We start from the raw sequence: 25,676 nt of genomic DNA, 5'->3' as shown, positions 1-25,676 counted from the left end.
GTCACTGTGGAAATGAAGTACAACTGACATCAATTGTATTATCATCTATGCTTTTTCCACAGACAAGGGGAAGAAGGTAAGTGTAAGAGCAAAAAGAGCTTACTGGGAATCTCTCCATGTAGATCATTGGGTAACTTCTCCAAACCCTAAATTCCTCCATCCCAAAACCTCCTCCCCAAAGGTGTGGAAACATAATACCTATCCTTTGAGGCATAGTGAAAAGAGCGAAATGAGGGCTGAGAATGTGGCTCACTGAAGTATATGTGAGGTCCTGAGTTCCCAACATACAAAACACTCATAACATGAGCCAATGCTTACAATGATGAGCACAGCATTTAATGCTCACTGTGCTCACTGTGGACGCAGCTGTGGTCGCAGGGAAGATCCTAGAGCAATGCATCAGCCAGGCTACTCCTTGCTGCACAGTACCATCATGTTAAGTCTAGTTGGCTGGCACCTACACTAGAACAGGCTCTTCAGCTATGGAGTAGGACCCTACATCCCAGGTCACAATCTTCTGAAGATCCAGCTAGGAAACAGGTAAGGTTCCCCAGGCTGCTGACACGTGACTTTCCTGAAGGTGGTATCAAGGTTGCAGCCTTTTAAAACCAGGCTCTTTTTAGTATGCTTCTCTGGTACAACTCAGACTCACAGTAAATGAAGCAGGAGGACACCAAAATCCTGTACTTACTTGCAGAAAGACCTCTGCCTTGGCCTCTTTGCAAGTACCCTGCGCCTTCATGTGGTCTATGAAAATTTCCAAGAACTTGAAATACACGCCTAAATCAGGGCGAGAATGCTGATCTGCAAGTTAATAACACAACTCAGGAAGATTTCCTGTTCTCTTTCGACAAATATTTATCAAGCCCTACAGTGGAAGGTGCCATTTCCAAGGTGTAGGGATATAATCCTAGGTCCAAATAACAGACTATGAATGTATGAGCACCCTCAATGGACAGGACAACTTAGTCATAAGCACTGCCTGCAAGCTTTATGAAAATATTGTTGCTGAAAAGTAGGAAACAAAATCTCATAACTATATCTATTCCCTGATTGATTCTACCTTAGAGAGCAGTCGTGTATAGCCACAAGCTAAATAAAACTACCCTAATTTAGAGCCACATCAACCCCAATCCTGTGCTTCTGGTGATCCCAATCACTTCCAACTCCTGGTGGCGAAGACAGAGGAAAACTTCACTGACAAAGTGGGCAATTCTTACATGCTTTCCCAGTGCCAGCACAGATGAGAATAATCTCCCCTTACTTCCATTGCTACAGTGATGATTGCTCAGCTTTCCTTCCTAAGGCTTCACTTGGGCCAGAGGAATGTTAGCAGTGAAAGAAATAATGGCTAAATTTGTAGTGGCTTTAATAGTGTACAGACTGCACCCCATCTCCACTCAGGTGCTTCTGATATTTATGAGGTTTCAAGACAGTCTCCTCAGTGGGCTGAGTGGGACACATATACCTCACCTGGCCTTTACCTCACCTTACTTTTGTCCCTCTCTTTGTCCAAACCGATAAACAGACAGGCATATGCTTAAATGTCAAATGTTTAGATCAGAAAATGTTTCTGATCTCTACTTGAATCAGAAAATATTTCTGGATCATTCATCTACTGAGGGGCATCTGGATTGGTTCCAGACCTTAGCAAAGGTAAATAAAGCTGCAAGGAACACAGTTGTGCTGGTGGCTTTAGTGTGGCCTTGTTTGTGATCCTTTAGGTAAATGTCTAGGAGTATGATTGCTGGGTCATAGAGGAGCTCTATGATTAGTCTCTCTTTTTCTCATAAAATATTTTCATTTTATTTTCAGGATGTCTATGATTAGACTTTTGAGAAAACTCCATACTGCTTTCCAGAGTGATTGAACCAGATTACATTCCTACCAATAGTGAAATAGTGTTCACTTTTGGCCATACTCCTGCTAGCATCAGTTATTATTTGTTTCCTTGATAATGTCCATTCTAATTAGGGTGAGATAGACTCTCAATGCAGTTTTGATTTGCATTTCTTTTATGGTTAGAGATGTATGGTTAAAGAACATTTCTTCACGTATATATAAACAATGGTATTCTATAGCTCTATCAGAAAGAATGACATCACCCCATTTGTAAGGATGTGGAAAGACTTGAAAAAAGTCATAGTAAGTGGCCAGGAGTTTGGCCTAGTGGTAGAATGCTTGCTTAACATGCACAAAGACCAGGATTCGAGTCCTTGGTACCACATATATAGAAAAGGCCAGAAGTAGTGCTATGGCTCAAGTGGTAGAGCTCTAGCCTTAAGAAAGCCTAAGAAAACTACTCAGGCCCTGAGTTCAAGTCCTAGGACTGGCACTAAAAAAAAAGTCATAGTAAGTGAAGTAAGTGAGATCCAAAGGAACATAAGCTCCATGGTTTCCTTCATTTGTAATAGTTTATATATATATATATGTCTAGGACTGTCCTAGCAGAGAATGACAAAAAGTAAATATGACTATATAAAATGATACTAAACAAAATGAACTCCAAGACATGGAAACAAGAGTGGTTTTGTGTGTGTTTTTCTGTTTACTATATTGTGTGAAGTTATTTCATATTTTTCTTTCTCCCTCCTTTTTTTTCCCGTGGTCAGTTTTTTATTTTGGCACCCTGTGTCTTATATACACATTTCTCCGATTTGGGGAAGGGAAGGTGAATAACTAAATGGTGAGACAAAGGACAAAGGATGAACAGCCATACTCATAAGACACTATGGCAACAGCCATACTCATAAGACACTATATTGGAAATGAACTTCACAACTTGGCGGGAGAGATGAGTCAGGGTAGAAAAAGTGGAAGTAAACAAGGGATAGAGTAACAATGTTTGACAAGAAATGTACTCATTACCTTACTAAAGTAACTGTAACCCTCTGACATTACCCTTACAATAAAATTAAATTAAATCTATAAAAAGAAAACATTTCTAATCTCTGTCTCTCCTTCATCTCTATCTTTCTGATCTATAGACAGTTAGAAAGAAGTAGAGCCAAAAAATAAAAAAGTATATTTTATTCTAAATTTATAGATTTGTCTTTATTTACCAATAAAGCTTTCACCAGAAGCTTTTGAGGGATATCTGAATGATTTTCAATTCAAACATATAATGGAAAGCACAACACCTTTGTACAATTACTTAAAACACTTTTAAAAGATGAGTTCTATATATGTATGCTAGCCTGGGACTTGAACTCAGGGCCTAGGTGCTATCCCTGAGCTTCTATTGCTCGAGGTGAGCTTTCTACCGCTTCACTTTCAGCATTTTTGGTAGTTTAATAGAATAAAAGTCTCACAGATTTCCCTCTCTTGGCTGGCTTTGAACCATAATCCTCATATCTAAGCTTAATGAGTACCTATAGGTGTAAGCCACTGGCACAAGGCATATTAAAAAGAAATTCAGATCTATAAGAAAACAGGAAGAGTGTCAAAGAAGGTAAATAAAACATTTCATTTTTCCTGTTAATTGTTTTAACAGAATAGCTTCTGCAAATAATAACCACAGTGTGTTCATGTATGAATGAAATATATGATAGGAAGGTACAAGGGAAAGATGGGAGAAATTGATTATTTGGCTTTTTTCAGTATAACTACATTCTAGGAAGCAATATTTGTTTGAAAATTAACCAAGAATATGATTAAATGTACATTGAAGACTCCAGAGCAATTATAATGGTGTAAATTAATATGCTAATCAGAAAGAAAATGGAGCCAGGCACCAGTGATTCACACTTGTAATCCTAGCTACTCAGAAGGGTGAGGTCTGGAGGATGATGGTTCAAGTGTAGCTGGGGCAGAAAAGTTAAGTAGGCTCCATCTCCAAAATAACCATCAAAAACCCAAGGGAGAAAAAAAAGCCAGACTAGCAAGCACTAGGCCCCGAATTCAGACATTAGTACCACCAACCAATGAAAAAAAAAAGAAAGAAAACTGAATCATATTAAATACTCAGGCTGCAAGATGAAAGTCATTTTTATGTTCCATGTTCATCTAAATATATCAAATCACAATGGAATCTAAATATACAATATAAAAAATAGAGCTTGGGTCTGGGAGTATGGCCTACTGGTAGAATGCTTGCCTAGCCTGCATGAAGCCCTGGATTCAACTCCTCAATACTACATACACAGAAAAAGCCAGAGGTGGTATGGCAAAAGTGATACAGTGCTATTCTTAAGAAAGTTCAAAAACAATGCCCAGGTCCTGAGTTCAAGCCACAGGACTGGCAACAACAACAACAACAACAACAAAAAAGAGCTCAATATCAAGAAATAAAAGTTAACTATAAGCTGTCTATGAAGTACACTAAGTTGTCTACGAAGTGTACAGAAAATATAAAGAATAAATTAAGAGGAGTGCCAGTGTTTCATGCCTATAATCCTAGCTACTCAGGAGGCTGAGATCTGAGAATCACAGTTCAAAGCCAGCCCAGTCATGTAAGTCCAGGAGACTCTTATCTCCAATTAACCACCAGAAAACTAGAAATGGTACTGTGGATCAAATGGTATAGCACTAGTCTTGAACTGAAGAGCTCAGGGACAATGCCCTATGACTGAAAGAAGAAAAAAAAAAGAAGAAGAAAGTAAATGTATGGAGAAATAAATAACATTCCAATTCTAATAGAAGAAATCATACCTACAACAGACAACAGTCTAAGCAAAGTTATCAGGTATACAGAAGACATTACATAATGATAACGGGTCATTTAACGTGTATATGCCTAATAGTATAACATCAAAGCACAACGAAGCAAAACCTGAGAACTGCAAGGAGAATTTGATAAATCTGCTACTACAATTGGAGACTTCAGCATGCTTTTATCTGAAATGAACAGGTCCAGCAGGCAAATAATCAGTAAGGATCTAGGTGAAGTCAGAATCACTACCAGTCAATTGAACATAATGGATATCTATGGACTATTTCAGCCAAGAATAGAGAATGTCCACCAAAGTAAACCACATTGTGTCTATAAAATATAGCTTAACAAATTTCAGGTAACAGAAATTATGCAATGCCTGTTCTCAGACCACAATGCAATTAAATTGGATATCAATAACAGAAAGATAGCTGGAAAATTCCATAGTACTAGAATATTAAACAAAGTATTGTACATGAACTGTAGGTCAAAGAGAGAAATCTCTTTTGGCTACATCTCTGCCAGCATTTCTTTTCTTTCTTTTCTTTTTTTTTTTGCCAGTCTTGGCTTGAACTCAGGGCCTGAGCACTTTCCTTGGACTTTGCTCAAGGCTAGCACTCTACCACTTGAGCCATAGCACCACACACACACACCGAGGAATGGAACCCAGGCCTTCCTGCATGCTAGGCAAGCACCCTACCACTAGGCTAAACTCGCAGTCCCCTGCCAGCATTTCTTATTGTCAGTTTTCTTGGTAATGACCATTGAACTTGGTAAGGTAGAATGTCAATGTTGTTTTGATTTACATTTCTTTTTTAAATTTATATTTCTTTTATGGCCAAAGATGGTGAACATTTCTTCATGTGTCTACTAGCAATTCTTACTTCTTCTGAGAAGTCTCTCTTTAAGTCTTTAGATCATTTATAAATTCGGTTGTTGTTTCTTTTAGGGTTTATTTATGGGGTGTTTAATTTTTTGAGCTCTAAGTGTATTGAGGCCCTGGTCTGATGTAAAACTGGTAAAAGAAAAAATCTTCTCCCATTCTGTGGCTATTTATTTGGTTAGCTATATCCTTTTCCATGCAGAAACTCTTCAGTTTGATGCAATCCCATTTATCCCATTTTTCTTTGATTTGTTTTGGTTCTAGAAGTTGTGATTAGGAAATTGTGATTGTTGGGATAAGGAAGTTTCAACCTGTGCCTAGAAACCCCAATGTTTCCCCTACCCCTCTCTGTAATATTTTCATATATCTGGCCTTACAAGTGAAGTCTTTATTTTAAATTGGTTCTGGTGCAAGATCTAGCTTTAGTTATCGGCATGTGGGTAGGTAATTTTGCCAGCACTATTTCTTGAAGAAATTGTCTACACACAGTGAGACAAAAGGAGGATATTTTTAAGAGAGGCACAATAGCTGTGTGCATCCAAACTTCAGGAAATGGAAACAAGATTCTTTTATTTGTTGCTGTTTTTGTTTTCCTTTCCTTTTGTCCATTTATCTGTCTTTGGGTGGGTAAAAGGGGAGGGCACAGAAATGGTGGGACAAAGGGGAAACAAATATAAAAGCAATACTCATTAGACACTATACTGGAAATGAAATATACAACTTATGGGTGAGAACAAGAGGGAATATGGCGCGAGAGAGGGAAGGTGTGACACTGTTCAAAAAGAAATGTACTCTTTATCTGATTTATATAACTGTAACCCGTTGTATATTACCTTTGTAATAATAATGAAAAATGCAAAAAAGATACATAAGAGAAAAAAGTGAAGAAAAAATAAACTCTCATTTTCAAATAGAAGAAAGAACAGGAAGCAATAGAATGTCTAAATATAAAAAACATAAATGGTTCTTTTCATGAACTAATGAGTTTCAATATGTGTAATAGGATCAATAACAATAAAACTCAAAACAAGGTTGACAAAAAAAGATGGGAGTTGGTGGCTCACACCTGTAATCCTACCTATGCAGGAAACTGAGACAAGTACAGGAAAGAAAAGCCCATCAAACTCTTATCTCCAATTAACTACCAGAAAACCAGAAGTGGTACTACATCTCGAAGTGTTAGAGCATTAGCCTCGAGTAAAAAGAACTCAGGGGCTGTGCCTAGGCCCCAAGTTCAAACCCCACAAATGATCAAAAGGAAATGAAGAGAAAGAAAAAGAAAAGAGAAATCACAAGGAAGAAAGAAGAGTATCTCAAGGGGAAAAACTATGCTTAACAAAATGAAAATAAATACAGAACTTATCACAATTTATAAACTGTAGTAAAAGTAGTACTTAGAGAAAAATACACACTACTGAATACATACAGTAAAATATTTAAAATCAATCATTTAAATTTATACTTTAGGAAAGTAGGAAAATAAAATAAAACTAGGCCCAAAGAAGGAAAAAATAAAAATTAATCAGTGAAATTAAAACAAAAAAAATGAAAAAAATAAAAATTAAAAGCTAGTTCTCAAAAACATTGAGAAGCCTCTAGCTAGGCTAGGAACAAAAGAGAGACGACACAAGCTTTGCAGCAGAAATAAAAGAGGCATCATTATATTGATTCATTGTCATTTTAATGGTATTATAAGGGAATACTCTGAACAACTAACTATACACATGCAATTTGATAACCCATTCTTTGAAAGATGTTACCTGATAAAAAAATCACAAAAAAGATATATACACCATAAATAAGCCAGTATATTTTAAATTAATTATTGGATAACAGAATTATTGCATTGATGATTATCTTCTGAAACAGAAATGATCAGACCCAAGATAGGTCACAACGTTCTCCCTCACCACTTATTTTCAACATTGTACTTAAAACCTACATAAGTCAAGAAAGCAAGAAAAATGAAATAAAAATCATATGGCTTAAGAAAAACTAATATTTCTTTGTTTACAAATAACATGATTACCTCTAGAGAAAATTCCAAATAACTGACAAAAATAATATTCTAAAGCTCATAAGCAATTATAACAGGGTTCTAGTATATCAGATTAACATACAAAATTAAACTGATGTTCTATACATCATTAATGGAGAAATGCAATTTGAAATTAAAACTCCATACCATTTTTACTGCCAAAGTGAAATACTTACGCATAAGTCTAACAAAATATGTATAAGATCACTTAGAGGAAAACAACAGAACATTGATGATACTTCATCAAAGACAAATAAATGATGAGATAGTCCATACTCATGGTTAAGAATTCTCAATATATTAAAATATTGTTTTTAACACAGGTGAAAATTGGTGCCAAATGAAATATAATCAAGTTCTTCTATAGACAAACCTATTCTCAAGCTTTTGTGAAGAAAGAAAAGAGTCAAAACATACAAGTCAGCACTGAAGGAGGGAAATGAAGTCAGAAAACTATACTACCTGACTTCAATAGTTACTACAAAGCTACAGTGATCAAAACTGGTGAAAGAATGTACAAATAAATAAGTAGAACAAAACAGAGAGGTGATAAACACACCCACACAAAGAGTCGACTGATCTTTGACATGAGCAAAGCCAATATAATGTAGACAAGTTACAACAAATGTTACTAGAACAATTGGATAGCCATAGAACTACACAGACAGGAAAGAAACAACAAAAGATGCTTCATGTTATATGTGTGGTTTCAGGTGTGGGAAACTTAATGCAAAGACAACAGTTTTCTGAGGTAGGACCTATAAGAGGTGATTAAACCATGTGACCTTGAGCCTTGTAAGTGAGTAGATTCATTACCTAATCCAATTCAACCTTCTCTTGTTCTTTACTATGTGATGCCTTCTACTAGGTGACTATAAAACAAGAATTACCTTACCAGATACAACTCCTTGATATTAGACATTCAAACTTCTAGTTTTTTCTCAGAGTACCAGTGTATTTGGTATTTTGTGAAACTAGAACAAAATACCAAAGACACATATCACCAAGGAAATGCAATTTATAATGGAACAATGAGCTGTGTACCAAAAGCTCACAACTGTAATCCTAGCTCCTTAGGAAGTAGAGATCCTAAAGTCTTAGAAAAACAGCCCTAATTCTTTTATGCTGTACAGTCATAAGAAGACTTGGTTCTACTTATAGTTCCAGTTTGAAATGGTTAAATTTATTATGTAATCAAATTTTATTGTATACAAAAGACACAGGCACCGGGGTGCTGTGTCTCATGCCTGTAATCCTAGCTGCTCAGGGGGCTGAAATCTGAGGTTCAAAGCCAGCCCAGGCACAAAAGAACCGGAAACTCATATCTCCAGTTAATCATTAGAAAATAGGAAGTGGAGCACTCCATGACCCACCAAAAAAAAAAAAAGAAAGAAAAGAAAAAAGGCATAGGCAATTATTCACTCTATTTTTTAATTTTCTTAAATAGAAAACAAGTCAAATGGCATCTTCCATCAAGTCATTCTAAATCTCTGTGACAGACAGCACATACTTGTGTATCCTCCATGCCACCTGCTCATTCTCATTTGTACAGCTGTCATTTCTGCTGCTGTCTTAGTTCATGACCCGAAATGAATGTGTGGCCTTTGTTTTTTCATTGAAGGATCCCCATAGAGTAGGAAAATGGAATCTATTTGTGTGCTTTTATACAATGTAAATATTCAAAAACTATGTTGGGAGAATAAATGCAGACACGCATCGGGTGGCTCCTCATCATGCTTCTAACTCAGGAGAAAAATTCCTTAACATAGTTTCCTACCACTCAGGACCCTACACTACTTGGCTGACCTCAATAAAGAACAGTAATTAATGAGTCTTCTTCATTTGTTCTTTAAAGTGTGAGTATAACACACACGATTTCATATTCCTTTGCTCAGAAAACATTTCATAAAAAAATTCTAAGTGCTATAAAGACCCAGTTACATCAAATAAACTTCAAATCTTTGTTCCTTCAATAAGATCAGCATATCGATTAGTCCATAAGTATCATTACCAGTATTTCTTATCTCAGGCCTGCCAGCCATTCCAGAGACATTTGGGATTTTTAAGTACTAAAGTCAGCAGTCACCCTTGGTGACTTATTAGCATTTCCATTTTATTTAGCACTAGGCTTTTATAATATTTTTTAAAGATGATCCTATAGTTCACTCTATAGAGTGTTTTAAAAAAACTGACTTAACTAATCCATTTACAGAGACAGACAAATGAGAATACATTTGAAAACTTTATTATCATATAGATTATTAGTATATGGTCTGAATAGGGCAAGAGTCAAATCATGTCTCTAGATCATCATAATTATACAGAGTAAAATGTAGACACAAGACACTAATAGCCGTCAGGACAGAGGTCAAATGTGTCACAAGCAAAATAAAAAGAATACACTGCACTACAACACTTTCTTTTCCTTTATGAAAAAACTTTTTTCTTTAGATCAAATAAGATTACTGTAAAAAATATCTGAAACAATGAAAGTTTCAATAAAGATAGTACTTTTCAAAGAAAATGTAGCTTATGGATGAAAATACAAAAAGAGATAGCCTATTTTGGCTTTTTATTACAGAATATTTAAGAGACAGCTTAGAAATAAATGTTAACAAGTTGTTAATGTTTGAAAATGCAGTTGTGCCACACTGAAAATTCGCCTTGACTTATTGACAGAGCTAAGTCTAATGCTACATTGCCTGTCCCTAGAGAAACTACTATACTGAAAAAAAAGAAAAAGAAAAAATGGTGTCTATCCTCACTCAATAAACAGGGGTAAGTGTGAACTACTGTTACACAAGTACACTGAGCATCTTCACTAAGAGAAGAAACAAGAATGAGACAAGAGGCAGGCAAATCAGTGAAAAGGGACAGAAAAGACTGAAGTGAAAAGGAAGAAAACAAAGGCGATAAGAAGAGGTAACCTGCAATGGGTGCTTCTCTTCGATGTCAATTTTTTTCCAAAGAAATAGCATTCCTTATGTGGGGACACAGGAAACCACAGAAATTATAGAAGGACCCATGTCCTCAGCATGACTACAATTTAGTTAATTGATACTGCTTAATGCTTGGAGAAAGAACAGAAAGGAATAAGGACAGTTTTCTGAGTCAAATTACATACCGATATATGTTAAAGGCCAGATGCAATAACTTGCACCAGTAATCCTAGCTAGCTACATAGGAGGCTACATAGAAGATCTAAGGATCATGGCTAGAAGTCAGCATGGTCAGTAAAGTCTACTGAAACACTTATCTCCAAGATAATGCTAGCCTATCAAGAATTCTACTCAAATTAATTTTTTGGTTGATCATGGGGCTTGAATTCAGGGCCTGGGTGCTGTCCCTGAGCAATTTTGCTCATGGCTAGGGTTCCACTACTTTAAGCAAAAGCACCACTTCCAGGGACTTTCCTGCCCAGGCTGTCTCCAAACCCTATTCCTTAAACCTCTACCTGCTAAGGAGCTATGATTACCAGTGTGAGTCACTGGCACCAGGCATTAAATTAATTTTTAAATTTGAGGAAAATTCAGCTAAAATAGCAAATTACTTGGAAGAAAGGGATTGTAGAAGGTGGAAATCAAATGGTTCACTATATAGGGAAACGCAAAGTGGATTCCTAATATAATTACATCAATAAAGGCAGATTCCAGATACTGCTAAAGTGATGAATGTAAAACATTTAAGTCAAATTAAGCAAAAGTAGCAATAGTTTTTATAATCTATTCATAAAGAGGCTTAAATTATCCAGAGAGAAGTTTATTAAGTGTATCATAGACAAATTAACAAGCTTAAAATGAACAAAGTCACTATGAACATATACAATAAGAATATAACAGAATAGGAGAAGATATGTATGACATCTACATGTAACAAGGAATATAAGAGAAAATCCAAAAGAAAACACGAGAATAGCAAGGGACATAATAGACAAAAATATGAATAGGAACACTCAAGAGGAAATGCACAAAACTCACAAGTATTCAGAAAGTTGCTCAGACATCATACAGGAAACTATAATTAAAGATAAGAAGATATCAAATATCAATCTGATTAAAGAAAAAGGAGAAAGGTGAATTACAGACAGCAATATAGAGAAGATTAGTTGTACAAGACTTAGTCACGAAGCCTTAGTCATATTAAAAAATAATGTGCTTTATGATATAGATGTAGCATTATTAACTTATGTCCATCTTAACTAAACTTTACTAGAAAAATTAAGATCCAGGCACAGTGGTTCATGCCTGTAATCCTAGCTATTCAGGAGGCTGAGATCTGAGGATCTCCGTTCAAAGCCAGCCCAGGTATTAAAGTCCATGCAACTCTTATCTCCAATTAACCACTAGAAAATGGAATGTGGCACTATGGCTCAAGGTGTAGAGTGATAGCCTTGAGCTGAAGAGATCAGGAACAATGCCCAGATCCAGAATACAAGTTCCATGACCAACAAAAAAAAAAAAACAAAGAAAAGAAAAAAAGAAAGAAAGAAAGATAAGAAAGAAAGAGAGTCAGCACCATGTGTTGAAGAGGCTATCTTTCTTACATTCTATTTTTTTGGGCTCCCTTGTTAAAGATTAGGTGGCCATAGGTCTGTGGTTTAATATCCAGGTTCTCAATTCTATTCCATTGGTCTTCAGGCCTCTTCTTGTGCCAGTACCAAGCTGTTTTGAGAATTATAGCTCTGTAATAGAGTCTAAAGTTTGATATTGAAATTCCTCCTGCGCTGTTCTTTCTGCTAAGAAGTGTTTGTGCTATACGGGGTCTTTTATTATTCCATATGAAATTTTGGATTGCCTCTTCTATTAAAATTTTGGATTGCCTCTTCTATTTCTTTAATGAATGACATTGGGATATTGATGGGTATTGCGTAGAATTTGTAGATAGCCCTTGGCAAGATTGTCATTTTCACGATATTAATTCTTCCAATCCAGGAGCATGGGAGGTTTTTCCATTTCCTCAGTTCTGCTTTAATTTCCTTTTTCAGGGTTTTAAAGTTTTCATCAAAAAGGTCCTTTATATTCTTAGTTAAGGTAATTCCTAGGTACTTTATTTTCTTTGAGGTGACTGCAAAAGAGTTGCTTTCCTGATTGTTGCCTCATTCTTCTCACTGTTGGCATAGAGGAAGGCAGTTGATATTTTGATGGTTAATTTTATACCCTGCTACCCTTCCAAAGTTTTGAATCAGCTCAAGGAGCTTGGGAGTAGAGTCTATAGGATTCTTTAAATACTGGTTAAGCACATGCAGAAAACTAAAGTTGGATCCTTCTTTGTCACCCTACACCAGGATTAACTCCAAAAGGATCAAAGACCTTGAGGCAAAAGCAGATACACTGAAAACTTTACTAGAAGGAATAGGAGATACACTAGACCTCCTTGGCACAGGTAGAAACTTTCTTAATAAGGACCAAGAATCACAACAAATCAGAGAAAGGCTGGATAAGTGGGACTGCATTAAACTGCAGAGCTTTTGTATGGCAAAGGACATAACTAGTAAACTAATTAGGAAGCCTACAGAGTGGGAGAAGATCTTCACCAACCATACAACAGACAAAGGCCTCATATCTAAAATATATCAACAGCTCAAAAAATTGAATCACTCCAAAACTAATCTCCAAAGTAACAACCATTCCATTAAAAGATGGGCCAAAGACTTAAAGAGAGTCTTCTCTGAAGAAGAAAAAAAATGGCCTATAGACACATGAAGAAATGCTCCACATCTCTGGTCATAAAAGAAATGCAAATCAAAACAACTCTAAGATTCCACCTCACTCCACTTAGAATGGCCAGGATCAAGAATACTAATAACAACAGATGCTGGAAGGCATGTGGCCAGGAGGGATCACTACTACACTGTTGGTGGAAGTGCAAACTCGTTCAACCACTATGGAAAGCAGTATGGCAGTTCCTCAAAAGACTAAACATAGAGCTCCCTTATGACCCAGCAATTCCACTACTTGGCATTTACCCAATCATCCAGAAAAAAAGACACACTAAATCCACCAGCACAACAATGTTCATTGCAGCACTATTTACCATAGCAAAGATATGGAACCAACCCAGATGTCCCTCAGTTGATGAGTGGATCAACAAGATGTGGTATTTGTACACAATGGAATTCTATGCTGCTGTCAGAAAGAATGACATTGCCCCATTTTTTAGAAAATGGAAAGACTTAGAAAAGATCATTTTAAGTGAAGTAAGCCAGACTCAAAGGAACTTAGGCTCAATGGTTTCCCTCATTTGTCATAATCAGTAGAAACCTTGGGCTCTCCTAGCAGAGATTTGCAATAGAGCAAAACCTTGATACAAAAGGCCATATAGTAGGACGCTAAATGAAAGGATCTCTAGGATATAGAAACATAAGCCATATAATGAATGATTGTTGTTCTTAAGGCACTATGTTATCTCTCATATCTTTTGCTGTCCCTTGGTTATCTCATATTGTTACAGTATCTCACTTTGTTACCTAATATATCAGATACATTTGTATTTGGTTATTTGAAATTGGATAGGGAATGGAGGAAAGCAAGATGAGGGGTGGGGGTGGGGAGGAGGGACATGGGGACCAAGACATGTGAAAGGGTATCAATGTATGGGAATTAATGCACCATCTATCTGGCAAATATCATGTAACCCTTCTATTAATTACAATAAAAAATATATGAAAAAAAGAAAGTCTATTAAGAATACTTGACATAGCATTGCTTGTGTCAGCCATCAGACTACCCATCCTTAAAATAATGAGAAAATAAAAATTTAACAGATGCTCACTATGCACTTTACTGAAGCAGTTAGAAGCAAGATAGACATACATGTAAGAAAATGGATGGTTCTTCCAAAGCCACTGCTGACTGAAATAGCCATACCAGATAAATTTTACATCGTGATGGTATTTATACACTTCAAAACAATCAAGTCTTTCCATTTCCTTACAAATGGGGTGATGTCATTCTTTCTGATGGCTGCCTGGAATTCCATTGTGTCAATATGCTTTTTCTTGTTGATCACTTGCTCAGGTAGTGATTGTCAAATTAATTTACTGTAAAGTTGTTCTCTTTCTCCCTTTCTATAATGTAATCTGAGGCACACTTCATAATTCATTATGGAAACCAGAGCTTTATCTTGTGTGATTGTTGTTCCTCATGTACTATTTCTCTTCTCTTTTGTTGCCCTTTGGTTAATCTCATGTGGTTACTGTATCTGACTTTGTTACCTGGTATATTGTATATACATTTGTTTATTTGAAATAGGAAAGGGAAGGGGGGAAAACAGGATGATTGGGAAAGGGGAACAAAAACATGACAAGGGGTATCAATGTATGTGAAGTAATGTATACTCTATCTGGCAAATATAACTGTAAGCCCTCTATACACTACCCCAACAATTAAAAAAAGAATACGCATATTGATAGCATATACCCTTGATGTAAAGTAAACACAGTCTTATCTCTGTGGTCTTCCCCTCCAAGAATGCAAAGCCTACTCTAAATATACCAACCGAGCATCATTGTACTTGAACACCTCTCTAGTAATCCTCAGAATTGTTAAGGTCATCAAAAACAGGGAAAGTCTGAAAAAGTCATGAAAGCACAAAGAGACATGAGGGCTAAATGTAAGGTGGCATGTTGGATGGGATCCTGTGACTGCAAAAAGAGGAAAATCTACAAGAGGAAAAACAAGAACGTGTAAATAAAGTCTAGACTTGACACTCCATAACATGTGTTATGTGATAGTAATATATCAATATTGCCTCATTCACTGACAAATCTCCTATAGTAATGGAGACATGAATGATAGGGTAAAAATGGGTCATGGGTATGCAAAAATTTCCATACTTGATTTGCAATTTCTCTATAAATCTAAACTATTGTAAAATTTAAATTATACAGTGCCTGGGCTAAATACTATACACATTTGAAAGAATGTATATAAGAAATACATAATCTAATAAAATGGTTACCCAGAGGAGCACAAAGAAGAAATGAGCATGAAGAGAGAGTTGAAAGGGAAAAGAGAGACACACCCCTAAGCCTTCATCTCCATTATACAAAAGAAGGAACTAAAATCAGGAAGAATAATGGACTTAGACAAGACTAGTCAACACATGTCTTGAGATTGGAATATACCTAAGGTTCCTTCATAATATTAACATCTTCCAAGTCCTTGGAGGACAAACAAACCATTCACCCTATTCCAGGGGTAGGAAATGTGGGATTTAGCAGCTAAGCATAAAGAAAGCCTAAGCTTTCCAATGAACTAGACAAAGAAGATACTGCTGCTGTGCCCAATGGCTAAAGCCTGTAATGCCAGCTACACAGGAAGCTGAGATCTGAGTGTTGCACTTCCAAAGCAGCCTAATCAAGTAAGTCTCTGTGAAACATCTTATCTCTAATTAAACACCAAAAAGCAGGAAGTGAAGCTCAAGTGGTAAAGTATTAGCCTTGAGCAAAAAAACTGAAGACAGCACTGGGGCCCTAATTTCAACCCCAGGATGGAACTAAGATGGACATACACACACACACACACACACACACACGGGGGGGGGAGGGGGAGGGGGAGAGGGAGAGCAAGGGAGGGAGGGAAGGAAGAAGGGAGGGAGGGGAAGGAATGCTTAGGAGCTTGAAAACAAACAATAGCATCCTGAATGGCTTTCTAGGGTTTAAATATGGGAGCTTGGGAGCTGGCTTTAGGGCCAAAGAGTAGTAGGGAGTAAATACATGAGGAAATCCTGAAGAAAGAAACTGTACTTATGAAAAAGACTGATAATAAGGCAATAGTTCCATGGAATTTAGTAAAATGTGCTAGATAATATTTCTTGGACTAGAGGTCTGGGAAACTTCCTAAGTCCAGAGCAAAGATTGGGACTCCAGGTCTAGAACAGTCCTTCAAAGGTTCAAAAGAGAAAAATTTTCATTTTTATTGAATTTTGAATCATATGAATTTACTACTGCTCAAAGATGAATAAAATGTTAAAATACAAACATTATTTACCCTAACATTTGCACCCTAACATTTTTCTGAAAGATTTAAGATCTATCAGAACATACTGAATTCTAATATAAAAAGAAAAATGGATAGACTTAAAGTAAAATAAGGGAAAAAGAATAATACCTAGAAGAGAATGAACACAACAAATGTATATACAGATTCCTGTGTCATTGCTAAACTTGACCATGAATTTGCTGTTGAAGCAAATCCTGAAACAATAGCAGATTCAAATGTCTAAAATTAGCTGGCCAATCAGAAATGACTGGGTTTTGAAATTTCTTTTAAATATCCATTTCAAAAAGACACTGAGAAACTACAGATTACTCACAGATAGCTCTCTGCCATAGCATGTAGCTAGAGAGTCTGTGGGAAGCTGCTCTCAGGTCCCCAACTTGCGAGGGTGCTACAGGGCAGAAGGCTAACCACCTGAAAGCCAACAGTAGTCAGAGCCTGAGCGACAGCTAAAGTGGACAATGTAGGCAGAGAGAGCAATCCTGTAGATAAGACAGTACTCAAGACACAGCTCCAAATCATAATTCACATGCCTCTTGAAGAGTAAAGTCAGGGAGAAATTCAGAAAAACCCGTAATTTCAAAGCATGTTCTTTTGTCTTTTACACAATTAGTCTATTACCCACTGCAGTTTCTACATAACTAATGTCCTGGATGCTAGATTATCAGACTTGTTCTGTTATTTTGTTTGCCAAAACCCCTCCCTTTGGGAATCATAGCCTTTACTCTCCTTCTCAGTCTTCCTCAACTATACTCTCCATTGCAACTTTCCAAAAGCACACCACTACCCCGGACCCTCACATCACACACGGTCAGTGCATATGGGTGAATCTGTGTTCATCAGACTGGTTTCACTTTTCTCTTGATTTTTCTCTTGCCCTGATTTCTGCCTCAAGAAACCAGACTTCCCATCTTTATTTATTGTAAGAAGAAAATATGGGATTGAGCTCTGGTCAGTAGAATGAGATTTAAATGATGCTGTTACTTCCATGACCAGTCCCTAGAAAGCCCTATGAAACCATCCACATTCCCCATCACTCAATGAATAGCAGCTTCATAACAACACTAAGGGCAATGCCAGGAGCTGAGAACGTTACCAAAGATAGAAATTAAAGGTATTACCTACAAAAATATGACTATCAGCTAAGTGGATGCATAGTAAATGGAAAGGACGCCACTATTTCAGATTCAGTCTACACAGTATGGGTAAAAATATTGCCTGCAAACTTGTAAAGTACATGACCTGCTACTTGAGCTTGGGTTTCTAGAAACATGGATGTTTTATTGTAGAACATGAAGGTAGTCAGAGGGGAGGAAAAACAGAATGCTTGGGGCTTGGATGTACATTATTTGTTAACAGTCATCTGCTATTGGTATTTGGTCAGTTTTTTCATGAGAAAAAAAAAGTCTTAGAATGTAACTGACTCGATAGGTGTAGATAGGAATAAAATGAAGTAGATAATCTAGAAATTTGGAACTTAGAAAGCCAGAAGCAGCATTTGGAAACTGCTTCTGGACACCAGGGAGACTAAGTATTGTGGACCAGTAGCACTTCTCAATTGAATATCATGACTCAGGTCTTTGGCAAAAGTCTGATAAGGAGTGTTCTTTCCACTTTTTATGTTTTATATAACTGCAAGGTATCTACCATTAAACTGAAAAACAGAAACCAGCAATAAAATAAACATCTTTGCAACCTGTCTAGAACAATTACTGACATAGGAAGCATTCTTAAAAAAATAAATAAAGGTAAGTCCCATACTTTCTACATTACTGAGAGGATCGTAATACTAAAATAAAATAATTGTGGTCCTGAATTGGAAAGGCTCTGATCATTGTGTAAGCCTTATCCCAATCTCAGGAAGGAAGTGGGCTATGAATGCTAGAAACTGGCAAGGAAGTTATAGGTCTTGAAATGCTTTTTAGATGGGGTCAGGAGGACAATAACAGGGGAAAATGCACAGAGGCTACTGAAAAAAATAACCAGAAATTTCTTTCCAAGAAAGACGATCAAATTCTGTTTGTACATCTTCCCCAACTGTGAAAAAGAAAATTCCCAGTGTTGGCCCTGTAGGAAGCCAATTTTGCTGTGGACCAGTAATTGGTCTTTGGCTTCATCCTCACTTTTTCTGAATGGCAAATGTTACTTCTATCAGCACCACACTGAATTGTGGGGAGGAGAGAAAGAGGAGGCAAGGGTGTCCATAAGTCACCGAACCAAAGGGATTAACTCTTAGAGCTCCATCTACTCCTGAACATTCTGAAATTCAAGCTTGTCACTGTGACTGGAAATGAATTGAAGGTTATTCCCATGAAAATACAAGAATTCCATGGGAGGGGGGGAGGGAGGGAAACGGGGACAAAAACATGTGTGCGAGAAGTAATGCACCTACTACCTGATGAATGTAACTGAACCCCTCTATACATTATCCCAATAATTTTAAAAAAGAATTCCATGTATTTCAATAAAAATAAACTAGACACGATCACCAGTAGACCAGTAGAATCAACTGTGACATGATACTATGTGTTTGTTGAATCTCATCCTTTTCACCACACATTTAAATTAAAATTCTCAACTCCCTTGCAATTAGATAAAAGCATACAATTGATTTCTGGCCCAAGGAATATGACCTGGCTCCTACAATCCACTAAGTAATATCATATTGCTTTCTACAAATGAGAACTACAGAGCAAACTCTACATATTCTTAACCAATAGCTCACCATATACCACCAATTCTTAAGCCAATTTGTGGGTTGAGTATTTTCTTTAGCCTGTTCTTACTACTTTATCATAACCTCTCCATTAGCAATTTATTTTGTGTGATAGGACGTTGGGCCTGCTGAAATAAAAATATATATATAATACAAATTTTATGTAGTTTTTAATAAAATAGATCAAACTAAGAAACTAAGAAAAACACCAGCAGGCAGTCAGGAACAGGGTAACATCTTCTGATAATAAGAATTACTTTAGCACAGATATATGCACCAATAATTACATAGTAATATTTAGGGAAAATTAAGTATAGCATCACATGAAGAGATCTGAAGAACCTAGGACCATGATTCTGAACTTACAGTAAAAAGGAGTTTCCCCAGGAATTTTGCTATTGGGACGCATCACTTAGGCTCAGGTAGCCCATGCACCTCCAGAAACACATGGTTGGTCTGAAGACTAGGATGAAAGTAGACTGGGTGAGCCTCGACAAGGCTCAAATGTAGTCAGTGCAGTGCCTAGCGGGACCAATGGGCTACAAAAATACAGCATGCTACAGAGCCCACAATGCTGATATGTCAGAATAGTCTATTATATCAAGCAATAATCTAATAAATAATAATCTAATATATCAGACAACAAGATAAAAGAATAAGCAAAGCTGAGAACACTGTGAGAGAGACTATAATAAAGGTATCATTAGCCCAAAAATATCATGCCATTTTAATCGGCACAAGCTAGCGGCCTTAATTTTCACCTTGTTGCCACTATCCACACAATATTTCTTACATCCCTTCTCTATCTGGACCTATGAAAGCTAAAAAATATCATTTTTTGCTCTTCCCTTGGATTAAATAGAAATTAGAACAGCCAAAGTTCTCTTTGCACGCAAAACAACTGAAATAGTAATGTTTGAGTCTACATGTTTCTGTAGACTGGATATGCCTGCTGCTGCACTGGTGAGTAAACAATCATAGACTAATGGGGTTCACTCACCAGGAGTGACATTATATTAAGACTCAAAGGCACTATAAGACCTCCTCATTGGGTTGGAGAATTATCTTTTCCATAATCTCAAAAAAATCCACTGCTATATACACAGCATCCAATGCTTATAGTCCTAACTACCTTGGAAGTTGAGAATAGCAGGATGCAGCTCCTAATGCCAGGAGCAGGAAACTCTGTGAGATTACATGTAGCATGTGCCTGTCATTCCAGCTGTGGTGGAAAACCTAAACAAGAAAGATATGGTCCACATATATTCTTGGGGAAGAATAAAAACCTTATCTTACAAATAATCAGTGCAACAAAAAATACCTGGAATGAATACACACACACACACACACACACACACACACACACACACACTATTATCTGTACCCTAAGAAGAGATGAATTTCCAACATTTACCATTGCCTCTTACAGTGGTGGCACTGAGATCTCACCATTTTTCTCCTCAAGTCACTCCTCCTTTCATAGCCTACTCAACGATCTGTAAGTGCCAAAGACCAAAGCTCTATAGTGGTCCTCAAGGGAATAGATGAAACAATTCAATGCATGAGTCGTGCTTGCTTGGGGAGAAGTACAAACATGTTTGGACTTATCAGGAAGGTTGAGTCTCTGACTTTACAAGAAGCAATTATTTAGACCTATGGCACAACAACACAATGGGTTTTCAAGGAAGGACAAAATATCAGCACTGGCATATTTGGGCTGACCTTATGTGACCTGGCTCAATAAGAATTCTTCTTAATTTCCTTTCAGATCTATACTATTATGTCTAGTATAATAAATAATACATATAACATCTTATATATACATATGTGAGAACTAGAATATATATAAATATATGAGAGGTTAAGATAGATACATTCCTATCCTTTTGGTTTCATTTCCCATCGTCTGTCTTCAGCAATTTTTCTTCTTACTACTTTTCAGAAAAAGATGACTATATGGCACTTCTTTGCTCAAGCAAACAACTCTTTCTGCAGGAAACTAAAACAAGCTATTTCCCTAGGAAACTGGTTCTAATCTCTAACATTTGAAAGCTCTTTTTTCCCTCTGTGCCTACAGACTTGTTCTGTTTATTTAACCATCTACTCAATGAGCAGAGACAATATTTTTATTATATTTTCCATATGCACATTATTATATTAGTGCTTGAAAAGTAAGAAATGCACTAATTCCATTCTGTTTTCCAGTTCACATCAGAATTTCATATGTCAAATGGATATATATATATGTATATATATACATATATATGTATATACCTAGAATGATTTGGTCCATCAGCAATTCACTAGGTTTGGCTGTCCCATTGTATGAAGACCATCCTGTTAAATAGGCCATGCTGCTATTAACCATTAGCCTATTTGTTTTGTTTTTCTCCCCTACTTCAGAGCACTAGCACAATAGCTAACACAATAGCTTCATGGCCAAAGTCATATCCAAAGAGGTTCTTTCCCTTAGAAATATACCCTGACCACAATCAAGTGCCTATAATTTAGGGTTTTGTGGACTCTGATATTTAAGAGTCCCAGCTTCTCTAACAACCTGCTCTTACCTGTGTACACATGCTTCTGCCTACTATCCTCTCTAAGACATCCTCTCAGCCCACCAGGTATGCCACTTTAATATTCCTCGAAGATGCCATGAGATTTCTCCAGCAATCACTAAGTCAAAGCCACCCAAGAAGCCTAGGTAAATCATTACATTCACCAGCAAATCTTTATTGCCCACAAAAGCTCCTCATGAGGACTCATTCCCTAAAATGTTAGCAACACACTGTAGAGTACCTCCCAAAGCTAAACTGGAAGGAGAACTAAAATGCTTTAGATGATCAGCTTTAAGGAAGTCAGTAGCAAAATTCCCAGGTCTTAACCTCAGCATCACACATGTATTTGTGCCACACTGGTTTTTCCACTCAATGACATTGATGAGCATCATCAAGACATAGATGTTTCCCAGGTAGCTTAAGAATCACCTTCACCTATTAATACTAATACTGCTGGGGATTTGACGATCACACCTGTAATCCTAGCTGCTCAGGAGGCTGAGATCTGAGGATCGTGGTTCAAAGTCAGATCAAGCACTAAAGAACACGTGACTCTTATCTCCAATTAATCACTAGAAAATGAGAATTGGGACTGGAGCTCAAGGGCTATGGCTGTAGCCTTGAGCTGAAGAGCTCAGGGACAGCACCCAGGCCCAGACTTCAAGCCCCATGATCCCTCCCCTCAAAAAATGCCAGTTCCAAATGATCTCAGAGGCCTGAGACTTACCAACTCAACCCCTTACAGGAAAATGAGCTACTCTAAAAGTGTCCTAACCAAGCTAGAGGACAAGAGAATGGCATAAGGATCTTCAACCTGTCTGTGATATTCCCATCCCAAGAACACGCAAGTTATCCTCATAGAAGGAGGGAACTGTTCCACCTTTATCAGGAACAGGAAAGAAGGAGGTATCACTCAGACTTTTGACCCAGTTTTGTGGGAATGTATTTAAAGTTGTTAGAGGATATATGTGAACACATCAAACTTCACAACTGACTGAAAAAAAAGGAAAACTGAACACTCAGTCAAGCAGCTAAGTATATTTAATTTTTATTATGTTATCAATATTCTCACATTTTGCTTCTAGATCTGTAAACAGTAAAGTATTACTGTTAGCAGTGTATTTTGTAAACTTTGTAAGTCGTGTACTCTTTCTTGACAAATGTTAACTAAATACCTATAATATGTAGGCACTATGAAGAGTTACAATCAAATGAATAAAAACTCTGTTCTCAAGACTTTAGAAAAAATGTTAAAAGTGAACCAAAGGCTTAGTCAAGGATTAGGTAATTTCAGAGCTAAGAAAAATATCCCTAAACAGTAGGGATTTCATTCATGTAACGGTAACCCCTCTGTACATCACCTTGACAATAAAATTAAATTAAAAAGAAAAAAAAACATAAGCAGGCAGACATTGCAAGGATGGTAGTTCTTGGCCAGCCTGGCCCAAAAAAAGTTCTCAAGACTTAATCACAACAGAAAAGTCTAGGTTCATGACAGTGTTTTCCATCCTAGCTATGACAAGAAGTATTAGGCAGAAGGATTTCAGTCCAAGCCAGCTGAGGAAAAAAGCAAGACCCTATCTCAAAAACAAACACCAACAACAACAACAAAAAAAAACAGAGCAGAAAGTCCCAAAGCATGTCTCAAGTAGTGGAGCACCTTTCCAAATAAATGCAAAGTCCTGTATTAGTACCACAAAAAGGAAAAATATATGTATGTATACAAATATATAGGAACATATATACGTATGTATATCATATATACATTTTAAAAATGTACTTATTCTACTTTAAATAATGAAATTCAAGTGTCTTCCAACACTATTTTGCCTCTTATCAAAAGAATAAACAGCCCACATTTTCCACATCTGTCAGTTCTCCTAGACACCAATCAAAAGTATTTAGAAACATTCTGGAAAGTTAAAAACTAAAAGTTGAATCTGCCACTAGGCAAACAGGGTGAGGAGTAGTCTTTGTTACAGATATTATAAGCAATCTAGAGCTGACTTAAAGGGTACAAGAGGATAGTACTCTTTCTATGCAAATACTGCACTATTTTGTATAAGGGCCTGAGTAGTCACAGGCCCTAGAATCAGTCTTACAAAGGTACTGAGGAACTGTTCTATTGTTGGTTTTCATAGAAGATTTTCTAGAGTAAGTTTTATTTAAGTTCACCAAACCACTGCAGCAAAGGAACTAATAATGTTGGTTAATAATATAATTTTGCATGACTCTCATTCTCATACCTTCCAAAATATTCCACAAATACTATTTCAGTAGGTCTCCTGTGGTCACCAAAGACTCAGAGGAAAAAGCAAAGCATTTTATTGTCTTTTTGGGTGTGTGTATTCATGTTGCACAGAGGCATCTGGGACCCAGAGTAGTCTGATGACTGACATTGACAACTGACATTTGTCAGACTCGTCAGACATATAGAAAATTGCTGGCTAAGCCCTCCAATTGAAACTCCTTTACAAGTTATTACCCTTGAAAACTGCTGTTCCCACTGGTGCATGTTCTCTGTCAGAGAACACCTTGCCAGCATTCAGTGTCTTGGGATTCCCAGCTCCCCATTCCTCATTCCTCACTGGTATCTCATTCCTTCTTGGAACACAGCAACCTCTTTTCTCTCACTCTGTTCTCAATAAGGGGAACAAATTTCAGTCACCAGTTCTTCCATCTTGAAGAGCCAAAGCTCCTAAATTGTGTCCTTCAAGAACACATGGTCTTTGAAACATCGCATAGCTCTGGAACAGAAACTTTTATTCTGAATGTAAGGCGCTGTCTGTCAGGTAGAGGATTCTGAAGGGATGAAATGGACACTATGGAAGCTGATACCCCAGAGGTCAACTTCCCACATTGGCTCACAAACACATCTGAGCCCACCTTCAGAGTCATAGTTGGGAAAAGGATAGGGAGGTAATGTATCTGCCATGTACACATTAAAGAAACTTCAAGTACGAGCAATAACAGACATATCAGGTAGAGAAAGCCCATGTGTCTCTGAGATATGTATTTGAGCAAAATAAGAATCTGAAAATCAGCCAATATTTCAGAATGATGTCCCCAGCCCTCACTCCCTATCCCACACACATGTATTATTCCTGATCTCTCACTACACATGCTCAGGTCCTGTTTTAAGGGCTCTAAAAGCCCACCGAAATCTAGAATGGAGTAGGCTACCATCGTATAATCTGGATTTCTTCCTCGTAAGCAGACTGAATGTGCAAAGCTGTCCTTACCTCGTAATGGGCCACACGCTGGGATTCAGATATCAGTTGGGCACTGCACACTTTGCAGTAACTGTCTGTAAACAAATCCTGATCGATGTCGGAGGACTTCATCAGGCTGAAGAAAAACCAGAAGAAAAGAAAAGTGAATCCATTACTGTGACAGCAATGCAAGTCATTCATTGTGGGAAAAGCCAGGAGCCCATAAGCAGATCTGATGGTGGTAGCAGCTGGGAAAGCCTCTTCAGACCTTGATGTCAGCCTAGTGATTAATGATAACAAGGATAGTTTATGGCTTCCTTATAAATACCCATCAGGGTTTAATGGAACCCTACAAAATAAGAATACAGTTTCATTTTTCTGGTTAAATAAACCAGAAATGCATCTAATGTTTTGTTAAGAATTAATGTAAGAGTACATTTACATATGTGACATACATTAACTAAATAATCTGAAACAACAAAAAACTAGAATGATGTGGCTCTCAAATCCAAATCCACAAGAGATGTATAAACAAATATATTACAATCTTTTGCTGAATTTATTTTAAAGTATGTGTAATGTGCAGATTAAAACATGCCAGGGAGTTTTAACAAATATT

The 25,676-nt window shown here is 37.0% G+C and overlaps 1 protein-coding gene across 1 annotated transcript in view; it reads right to left on the bottom strand.

Annotated features, from left to right (window-relative positions):
• Positions 1 to 25,189, bottom strand: part of Zmat4 (zinc finger matrin-type 4) — a 341,626-nt gene extending 316,437 nt beyond the window's left edge. Inside the window, exon 1 of the mRNA XM_090353748.1 lies at positions 25,088 to 25,189. Within this exon, the coding sequence (XP_090209874.1) occupies positions 25,088 to 25,189 (102 nt within the window). The remainder of the gene's footprint in view (positions 1 to 25,087) is intronic.
• Between the last annotated feature and the right edge of the window lie 487 nt (positions 25,190 to 25,676).

This window comes from Megascapheus bottae, chromosome 20, assembly GCF_031878675.1.
Source record: "Megascapheus bottae isolate mThoBot1 chromosome 20, mThoBot2.hap1, whole genome shotgun sequence".
Lineage (NCBI taxonomy): Eukaryota > Metazoa > Chordata > Mammalia > Rodentia > Geomyidae > Megascapheus > Megascapheus bottae.
Note: the sequence above shows the minus strand (reverse complement) of the source record. Positions and strands in the feature narration are given on the sequence as shown.